Here is an 11,090-nt window from a genome sequence, read left to right as displayed (position 1 = left end):
AATCATAGCTCACAGCAGCCTTGGACTCCTGGGCTCAAGCAGTCCTCCTGCCTTAGACTCCCTAGTAGCTAGGAATACAGGCTCATGCCACCACACCTAGCCAAGTTTTTTGCAATATTTTTCTAGAGAGGTCTCACTATGTTGCCCAGGCTGGTTTCAAACTCCTGGCCTCAAGCAGTCCTCTTGCCTCAGCCTCCCAAAGGGCTAGGATTACAGACGTGAGCCACTGCACTCAGCCTAAATTAGTCTTGTAATTGTATGTTAAGTTAAATGCTACTAGTGGGATGAGTCAAGAGATTAGACACTATTTTCTCATTCTAATTAGATGCCTAGATTTTCTATAGCTCCTACAAGTCAAATTATAGGAGTGTGTATATATAAGTACAAAATGAAGATATTTCTACATAAAAAGATTATTTACTCTTTCTCTTAATGGAAATTATATTGACAGTCTTGCACAATAGTGTTTATATTTTAGTTCTTCAGTACATATTTGATTTGAGTCTAAACTCTTAGAAAAGCCTTAATTAGCCCTTGTGTTCTATTAAGCATTGCCTTCCTGATAGATGAAATCCTCGGCTTAGGTTCACAATCTCTTTCAGAAGTCTTCAGACATCTAAAACATCAATTAACTCCTTTAGTCTACAAACTTTTCCATTTACATTCCATGTTAGGAGAAAGAAGCAAATCATAAAAGGCAAAAAAAATTTCTGAGTATGTTCCTCGGATATTACAGAAGTGGTCAAAGGCCTAGATTTCAGTGCTCTGTCATTTACTGACTATGTGGCCTTGACCAAGTCATTTAAACACTTTGGTTCATAGTTTTCATGTCTCTAAAGTGATTTTTTATGGATAAAATTTGAGTAATAGGATAAAACTGTTTAAAAAACGAAAGTTCTATATAAATGTAAGGTATTATTTATGTGACTTATTTCATTCCAGCATTTATAATCCCATGAAAACAGAATTAATATTCTGACCAATACTTTAGAAACAAGATTCTCCAGTGAAGAATTATGATGGTTGGTATAGGGTAGTTACACAGAAAATCTATTTATTGTGTATTTTAGAACATTTTTAAGAATAAGCATCTAAAGATAAGATTTCTGGTGACCATTTTATTCACTGGGTCATCCTGTTAACGTGAATATATAATTTCCTAAGTATTTCTGTTTCTAAAAGTTGAAATGCCCAATGGGCATTTATATGGAAAGCCTTTTGTATAGTGTCTAGCTATTAGCCACATGGATGTTTTGAAAATTACAGAATTCCATAAAAGAGAAAATAATTTACTATTATTTGTTTTAGGAAAACTTCTATAGTCTGGCCTTTTAAAATATCAAAACATTGTTTCAGAATTTAAGCAATGAGTAACATTAATAGTTATGTCATTCTCTTTGGCAAGTTGGGATCATTTTAAACAAATCATCTTCTGGCTTATGTATTCCAGAATATGTGTTGTGTTCATCCTCAACTTACTGGTGAAAAACAATGTAGGTTTTTTCCAGATTTTTTGTTATCTATTAGGATTTTTTAAGTAGAAGTGCCTACATATTGAGTAAAAGTAACATTTCAGCATGAGGTAGTTTTAGTTGTTTAACTTCGTAAATTTCAGTATGTTTGAACTTTCAGTTAAACCTTTTAAATTTCAGTGTGTTTGAAGAAACTGACACAGATTTACAAGAGCTGCAGGCCTCAATGGAACAGTTACTTAGGGAACAACCTAGTGAAGAATACAGTGAAGAAGAAGAGTCAGTCTTAAAGAACAGTGATGTGGAGCCAACTGCAAATGGGACAGATGTGGCGGATGAAGATGACAATCCCAGCAGTGAAAGTGCCCTGAATGAAGAATGGCACTCAGGTGCATAATCAGAGTTTTGGACCTTTTTCTTTTTCAGTTTACAGATATTTCAAGTGGAATATAGTTTTCTAATCTCTGCTGTGGACCATTTCCAACTTTAAATACAACTGAAGCATGCCTCTGGGTCTCTCCCATTTTTCACTCTTTTTCTTTTCATACAAATATGTGATTTTCCATTTTTTTATTAAATTTTTTTTCTTTACTATTATGTCAATGCTTTTTTGAAGCATTTTTATTCTAATCTCCATTTCTTGACTGATTTTTCCAGTAATAAAGATAATAACATTGTTTTCTTGTCATTCTATATTTTAGAAAGAGCTTCTGCATATATTAATCAGCAGGGTTAACACTGAAAGCAGTTTTTAAAGTACTAAAAACTCGTTTCATAAATTTGGAAATTTGCTCTTTCATAACATTACCCCTAAGATGCATAGAAAGTGTGTCTATTTCAGTAACTATATTATGTTAATTTAGGAAGAAAAGCTAATGTGAAAAGACTAAGTAATGTTTTTTTTCAAAGTATCTTGAGCATGTACATGACAAAACATGTTGGCCATTTATACTTTCCAGGTGCTTTCCTGAAATGTAATGATGTATGTCTTAGGTTGTCTACCTTCTGCAGGCTTTTCCATGGTATGGCCCACATTTATTACCAACTTTTGTAGTTAGGGTTAGCTGCTTCAAAGCAAAATATGGAGCTGTGCTTTTTCCACTTTTTTATTCATTTAAGTAACATCTCTAGGAGTGTTTTGATTCCATCCTGACTTATTTTTTATATCTATAAAGGAAAAGTAACATTCTTGTTTAGACAGATTTATACATAATTTTTACCAAATAAAGGACAAATATTAAAATGACAAAAACCGTTTATAATGAAAGTAGAAGTAGTCTACTTCAATGGCATTATTCATTTGTCATAGAATTTTAGTCTATTAGGGTAAGAGTTATCTTATTCAGTCTTTTTAAATCAAAATATCTATTTTAAATTTTATTTTTTAGATAACAGTGATGGGGAAAATGCTAGTGAATGTGAATACGATAGTGTCTTTAACCATTTAGAGGAACTGAGACTTCATCTGGAGCAGGAAATGGGCTTTGAAAAATTCTTTGAGGTTTACGAGAAAATAAAGGTAAGTGAAAAGTCAATTAAAACACTTAAAATGTGCTCTGTTTGAAGGTTAGAGAAATGTTAATGATCTTTATTGGTCATTAGATTTATTATAAATAAAAAGGGAAGTCTACAATTAGAGAAAGTTATTCAAATATTAATTTATATTTGGGAATTTGGTATAGGCTATTCATGAAGATGAAGATGAAAATATTGAAATTTGTTCAAAAATAGTTCAAAATATTTTGGGAAATGAACATCAGCATCTTTATGCCAAGATTCTTCATTTAGTCATGGCAGATGGAGCCTACCAAGAAGGTAAGATTTCCTCACATGTCTGTATAATTTTCAATAAATGTGAGAAAAACAAGATGATACATGTATATGACTCAGCTTACATCACATCCGTTTTGTGAAATCTACATGGGAACTATATTACTTTTAAGCAATAATAATAACTTTGTCATATACTTTTACTGATCTGTCATATACTGTTACTGACTGAAGTCCTTTAAGTCCATATTTTTAATTTAATTTATAAGTAACCTTTGAATGAGATTTTTAAAAATCTTACTAGATAGATTGTTGGACAGCTCTAGCAATTAGAATAATCCTAGCTGGGTGCAGTGGCTCATGCTTGTGATTCCAGCGACTTGGGAGGCTTAAGTGGGAGGATGGCTTGAGGCCAGGAGTTTGAGACCATCCTGGACAACATAATGATAGGTTTCATTAAATTTTAATTAACTAGGCATGGTGGTGAGCACCTGTAGTTCCAGTTACTCAGGAGGCTGAGGTGGGAGGATTGCTTGAGCCCAGGAGTTTGAAGCTGCAGTGAGCTGTGATTGTGCTACTGCACTTAGCCTTGGTGACAGAGCCAGACCCTGTCTCAAAAAAAAAAAAAGTAAGATTATAAATTAGAATAATTCGTGTTTTTTTGTTTTTTGTTTTGAGTCAGAGTCTTGTTGCCCAGGCTGGAGTGTGGTGGTATGGTCTCAGCTCACTGCAACTTCTGCTTCCTGGGTTCAAGTTATTCTCCTGCCTCAGCCCCCTGAGTAGCTGGGCCTACAGGTGCCACCACGCCTGACTAATTCTTGTATTTTTGGTAGAGATGGGATCTCACCATGTTGGCCAGGCTGGCCTCGAACTCCTGACCTCAAATGATTCACCCTCCTTGGCCTACCAAAGTGCTGGGGTTATAGACATGAGCCACTGCACCTGGCAAAACTCTTTGACACAAAAAGCAATATGTAAAATTTTGAACAACAATTTATTTCTAGATTATTTGCCCAAACATTAATCTTATTACTTTAAAGGTTTAATTCATAGACTAAAATTGAGGGTTTTAAATGTTGATGCTTAATTTTAGCAATAAAAATGTTTATAAAATTTATTTGTATTCCATACAAAATTTGTTTGCATATTCATACAAAAAAGTCTAAGATTGCATTTAAATATGTGTATATATAGTAAGAGAGAGAACTAAGTTTTAAAAAAATCTGGGGAAGTGAACATATTGGACAAATGAGCACAAGCCGTATAACATGAAGCCAGGAATGAGGAATATAAACTTCATGTTCAAAAGGTCTCCACATTTTCTAAAAACAGGAAACAAATTTGGTGCTGGTCTTTCTCACAGAGCAGAAAACCTAATTAATTACATGAGTCACAGTATTCATGAGACAAAACATTTTAGTTGCTCAGAGGACAGCTATTTTTGGTATTGAAACCAAAGGAACAGTTTTCCCATGATCTTTAAAAGGAGGGCACTATCATACAGTGTTCCTCAAACTTGAATAACATATGGATCCCTTTAAGGGGCAAAAAAATATTTTTTTCAGGCACAGGAATCCAAGGGTCTATAAACCCCAATAAAAAAAACCTCAAGTCTTAGTCATAGAAAATTTCTGTCAATTGTGAATTATTACTGTAAAACAGATGTTGTATTTTTCTAAATATTAAAAATTTTTATCAAAATGAAAATATAAAATGTAGATATTTTCTGATAATTGTGGATTTCTTATTTTATTGGGATCTTGAACTTCATTTTACAAAACAGTGCTATAATGGAATGAAAAGTATCCTCAGTAATTTTTACAATATTTAGATTTCATGAGACTGTTTCTCATATGTCATGCTGTAAGTTAATGGCACGAAGCCAGAGGATGATTCCATTTCAGCAATTCTGTGGAGTGTATCAAACCAATTCTATTCATATTCGGACTATTCCACCTCCAGGCGGTTCTCCTTAAGTATTGTTTCAATAGAGCTTTTCTTAAGTAATCAGCAACAATGTGTTTGGGGTTCAGTTTTGCTGGACAAGTATCTGGAGAGCTTTTAGTTTGCTTTGCCCATTAAGTGGAGAACTGTAACAATCAACTTATTCACGAGGTAGAATTGACATCCTCTTTTGACAACTGAGTGGCTTCAAAAGGATATAGGCCTACACAGAAGGCCATTTCCCCTGCAGAGGACCAAGAATCAGGCTAGGTTAATACACCACTCAAGAAGCAATATCAGATTTTCTCTAGTACACAAATGAAAGGAAACAAGAACCCCAAAGTTCTATATCATAAAGCCTGACAGTAATTCCTGCAGCCTAGAAAAAAATGTAAAGCAATTAAAGGCAAATGCCTACCCTGGCAATCTTTTCTAAAACTCTTAGTACATACCATTACAGCAGGTGTAGCTTAAAAAAAAAATTTAATACAGCCCATAAAATATTATAACTTACTGCTATAGCTACTAAAGAAACTGGTTATAAAATGGATATTGAACTGTGTTGATGACTTGCTGTTTTATATTGTTAATCATGAGAGTTAAATGAAATGACTGGATTTAGATTTCATATTCATCAATTCAGAATAACTGTTTTTGCAGTCCTTCACATTGGAAGTCATTAGAGCCCATATATAGCTGTTCTTTTTTATTTAGGGGGTTTTGGGTTGGGTTTTTTTTTTTTTATTTTTTTTTTATGGAGATAGGGCCTGGCTCTGTCACCCAGGTTGGAGTACAGTGGCATGATCTCAACTCACTGCAAACTCCGCCTCCTGGGCTCAAGCAGTCCTCCCACTTCAGCCTCCTGAGTAACTGGTACTACTGGCGTGAGCTACCATGCCCGACTCATTTTTGTATTTTTTTGGTAGAGATGGCATTTCACCATGTTGCCCGGGTTGATCACGAACTCCTGGGCTGAAGCTGTCCGCCTACCTCAGCTTCCTAAAGTGCTAGGATTACAGGTGTGACCCACCGTACCCAGCCTACCTGTCTTAGAGATAGTTGTCCAGACAGCTATGTTTTAGGGCACATCTAGGAGATAATAAAGCCATGTCATCCGCATATGGTACTTACACACTTTTATTCTCTGTGTTGGGGAAAGGGGAGAGTAAAGAAGGGAAGGGGTAAGCAAAATTTTATCTAGCTCACCCGAAAGTGACATCAAGTCATTAAGGTACAAGTTAAAAAGAAGATTGTCAAAACACATTTCCGTTTTATTTCACTGGAAATTGTATGAGTCCTGAAGAGACAGCCTTGGCTGTTTAACCCTCCTGATACTGTTATGGTGCAGGTTTGGTAAGCATCAGTATCTTCAGCCATTGATAAAGTTAATGCTTTTTTGTCCATAGCTAGATGCTGTCCGGAGTCAGAAGTCGAATAGAGCTAATAAAATGTATAAACGATTTGATAGTATTCGTAATAAATTCTTCCACAAGGAGAGAAGGAGTATAATAGCTGTGTCTGGCAGAGGCTACCATGTTCTCACATAAAGTATTAGCATTAGCAGCCCAAGTTTATAGATTCTCTTTTTTTTTTTTTTTTTTTTTTTGAGGTGGAGTCTTGCTCTGTCTCCCAGGCTGGAGTGCAGTGGCACAATCTCGGCTTGCTGCAACCTCTGCCTCCCAGGTTCAAGCGATTCTCCTGTCTCACCCTCCCAAGTTGCTGGGATTACAGGCACGCACCACCACACCTGGCTAATTTTTGTATTTTTAGTAGAGACGGGGTTTCACCATGTTGGCCAGGCTGGTCTCAAACTCCTGACCTCAGGTGATCTGTCTGCCTCGGTCTCCCAAAGTGCTGGGATTACAGGCATGAGCCACCACGCCTGGCCATTATAGATTCTTAAGAAGGAGACACATACCTTCTCTTCACACTCATTTTAGGTGGAATATTGGGCTGCGTTTATGTAATGAAATTTTATACATCAGCTAAAATGAGTGAATTAAATTACATCTATCAATATGGATAAGCCCCACAAACAAGATGAGTTGAATAAGTAGAATATTATACCATTTATGTAGTGTTTATAACCAATTTTATTTAGATGTGCATGTGTATAATAAAAATAAAAGCAAAAACCCATGAGTGGGAAGAATACACATCAGTTTCACAGTACTGAAAATGCCCCTGGGGAAGAAGAGAAGGCAATAAGATGGAGAAAGGGTACTCTCTATCTGTAATATGCTTTTACTTAAGTAATCCAAACCACTATGGCCAAAAGTTAGCTTTCGTTAATTCTACATATTATGGATATGTGTGTTCATTACTTTCCTGATTATTTGAAAAGTAAGTAAATATAGTACAGAGTGATCAGTGTTACCTTGGAAGCAATAAAATGTATGTAAGTTGTAAAGTAAGGATCCAACTACAGTGGTGGTGACAGGATCGGTCTTCCTAGGGGAGAGGACATCAAAGTTGGATTCTGAAAGATGAATGGGAATTTAACGCAAATAAGTACATATACGGGGAAGGATGCAAAGTGTAGTAGGGAACTATAAGCAATTCAGTGTTCCTACAGCATAAATTATAGGGGCAGTTGAGGAAGGTGGGGAATGAAATTTGGTAAGATGAGAAATATTTAAAAGACCAGATCATGAAGGGCTTTGTAATCCACGTTAAGGAGCGTGGATTCCATTTTGAGGCAGTAGGGAGCTAATGAATGTTTTAAGCAGTGCAGTGATTTAACATGACCCTTGGATTTTAATGAAAGATCACTTTTGCTAGAATGTGGAAGATAGTGCTTGGATGTAAGATTAAGTTAACCAATCTGTTTAATTCACTTGATTATAATCTTTAGAATTAAAAAAATTGAAAATAACAAAAATGTCTATAAATAGTAATGGTTAATTATGTCATATCCACTAAATAGAATACTATGCAGACATTGAAGTCAACATAGAATATATCCATGATTTATTCTTTAACATTTTATTATCAAATTTTTATTGTATTGAAAATTTGAAAGAACTTTATAATGATCACCCATGCACCCACCACCTAGATTCTAACATTTTTTCTAATCTTATCTTATGTATCCACCTTTCCATTCACTAGGGTGTTTTCAGTGGAAAACCTAGGTTTCAAAACTGCATTTTAGTGTAATTTTTAAAAGATATTTGTGTATGCATGGGAAAGCATTGTGGGAAGATTTATATAAAGTTAACGTTGGTTATCTTTCGCTTATAGAGGATTTTTGCTTCCCATTTTATTCTTCATTGTATTGTCTGAATATTTTACAATGAATGTGTGATACAATAATTTAAAAAAATGTTTAAAACTACATGAAAGCTCTTCTCCTTTAGTGTGAACAAGAATGAGTTTTTTTTTAAGTAGATACAACTTGATTTGAAATGAAGTGAATTATTTTTCTTTTTTCTACAGATAATGATGAATAATCCTCAAAATGATTTTTAATCCTCAACTATATGAAAGCATTTGAATTTGGCTCATCAGAATAACAAGCTTCAGTGGGAAATACAGCAATTATTTATTTAAAAAATCAGATTTAAGATGGGCTTGCTTATTGCCTGAAAAAGATGGAGAAACATGCCATTTTTCAATGAAGATTCTAATATTTTATCTATTTTATTTTGTTCATTGAATTCCATGGTTAAATCCTGTAAAATATATACTTTTTAAATCATCCAACCAAAGCATAGGAAACATTGACCCAGAACCTGACTTAATGGTTTTGAAGATTTACTATGCAATAGGGTAACTCTGACTTTCAGCAAATGTCTTGAGGTTGAGGGAATTACCTATGTCATGAAGGACCTGTCTGTGGTTTTTCAATGAAGTCTTTAAGAATGAACTTTTTTCTGTCTAGTACTTGTTTTCATTCTGGCCAGCAGTTCTACATTAAATCACCTTGTCGAGGGCTCTATTTAGATCTATACATTTTGAAGATGAAATTTTTAGCCTTAAAGTTTATATTCGCAAGTCCTTTTACAACCAGTGTCTCCTGAACTAGCACACAGGCTGCAGAAACAGTCTTAGAAATCATTGAAAGATTTGATTATGAAAGAATAGCAAAATTATATTTCCTGACATATAAAATGTTGGTTTAATGCCTTTATTTCTCTTTAAGGACCAGAACCAGGAATACTATATTGAAAAATTAGTCTGTGGATTTAACATTGACCTAGCATATAGCTTAAAGTTGCTCTTTTGGTTTTTAACTTCGTCTCATACATATGCTCCAAGGACAATGTGATGTTAAAAAGGAGGAAATAATTATTTTTATTTTGACACTGTGGCAGTTTTGGTAACTAGGATCCTAGGGAGGGAAATGTTTGCCTCTTGAACTTCTTTCCATTATCAGAGGATTTAGTTAGGTCGTTAAGATGATGATCACACAGCTTCAATCGCAATATGCCAAGTATAACCTGGTTTCGTTAGTGGTGTCTACAGTCCAGATGTTCTTCGTAATAAAAGCAAAGTTTTTGAACCTCTGAGTACAAAGCAGGCTGGTTGGCATAATATGTAATTTGAAAAATAAAATCTTATCTTGCAGCACTATCAGTATGTTGAATTTATTATGTGTATTATTTCTAATATCCAAAACTAAATACTTGATTTTTTATATGTGTGTTTATTTTCTGATATTGCTATTAAATTTTTATTATCTACCTGAAGTATATCATTGATTGTCTTTTATTTATTAGCACTTTTCTCAATAGAAGGTTTTCACATCAAGCTGAGAATACTTTTGTTGGTTTTGTACCTGATGATTTCTTTCTTCATAATGGAAGAAAATGAATTCTGTGCTTTAATTCTGTACAATCCTGAAAGATGGTCATATTTTGCGGAGGTTATGTGTTAATTCTTAAACTATTACAACTATTAGAAAAGGGTATAATATAGTAGAAAATATTGTTTTAGCCCTATTTCAGAAGATGTTATATGTGCAGGAATAAGGATGATCAATAGCATTTGTGCCATCTCCAGGCCATTAGCAGTGTGTGACTCTAGAGTGTTGTTATGGAAAGATTATGCCAGGTAGGAAAAGGGCTATTATTTTTCAGTAAGGTCTGTTATAAGTGTTGGAGTTGACATGTAGAAGCATCTGTAGATTCATAAATGTTAGCATTAAATGGGCTATCAGGATAATTTTGTCTTTTCTCCATTTAACATGCAAGGATATTGAGTTGAACATGAAATTAAGTCACTTGTGTAAAGGGTCAGGGTCAGAGCAATTCCTAGGTCTTACACTGTTATTAGTTGCACATTCTTATCTCCCCTAGAGAATCAAAAACAATAAATTTGATAGGAATTTGGGAGGCCGAGGCAAGGCAGGTGGATCATGAGGTCAGGAGTTCAAGACCAGCCTGACCAAGATAGTGAAACCCCATCTTCACTAAAATACAAAAATTAGCCGGGCATGGTGCCAGCTACTTGGGAGGCTGAGACAGAGAACTGCTTGAACCCAGGAGGTGGAGGTCGCGGTGAGCCAACGTTGCACCACTGCACTCCAGCCTGGGCAACAGAATGAAACTCTGTCTCAAAAAAGAAAAAAAAAATTGATAGAAAATAGTACACCTGGCATTCATGCATTAAGAATTCTACAGGCCAGGCACACGCTCACACCTGTAATCCCAGCACGTTGGGAGGTAGAGGTGGGAGGATCACTGAAGCCAGGAGTACAAGACCAGCCTGGGCAATCAAGTGAGACCTCATTGCTAGAAAAAACAAAATTAGCTGGAGGCAGCGGTGTGCACCTGTAGTCCCAGCTACTTGGCAGGCTGAAGCAGGAGAATTGCTTGAGCCCAGGAGTTCAAGGCTACAGTGAGTTATGGTCATGCCACTGCTCTCCTGCCTGGGCAACAGAGCAAGATTCCATCACTTTAA

At 35.2% G+C, this 11,090-nt stretch overlaps 1 protein-coding gene across 5 annotated transcripts in view; it reads left to right on the top strand.

Annotated features, from left to right (window-relative positions):
- Positions 1–9,880, top strand: part of NEK1 (NIMA-related kinase 1) — a 218,340-nt gene extending 208,460 nt beyond the window's left edge. For all 5 annotated transcript variants that reach the window (XM_011967803.1, XM_011967801.1, XM_011967798.1 and 2 more), the window contains 4 exons: positions 1,653–1,861; positions 2,861–2,991; positions 3,155–3,287; positions 8,625–9,880. In XM_011967803.1, the coding sequence (XP_011823193.1) occupies positions 1,653–1,861; positions 2,861–2,991; positions 3,155–3,287; positions 8,625–8,638 (487 nt within the window). In that variant the 3' untranslated portion in view covers positions 8,639–9,880. The remainder of the gene's footprint in view (positions 1–1,652; positions 1,862–2,860; positions 2,992–3,154; positions 3,288–8,624) is intronic.
- Positions 9,881–11,090: the final 1,210 nt, after the last annotated feature.

The sequence above is a fragment of the Mandrillus leucophaeus genome, unplaced genomic scaffold (genome assembly GCF_000951045.1).
Source record: "Mandrillus leucophaeus isolate KB7577 unplaced genomic scaffold, Mleu.le_1.0 Scaffold81, whole genome shotgun sequence".
Taxonomy (NCBI): domain Eukaryota; kingdom Metazoa; phylum Chordata; class Mammalia; order Primates; family Cercopithecidae; genus Mandrillus; species Mandrillus leucophaeus.
Note: the sequence above shows the minus strand (reverse complement) of the source record. Positions and strands in the feature narration are given on the sequence as shown.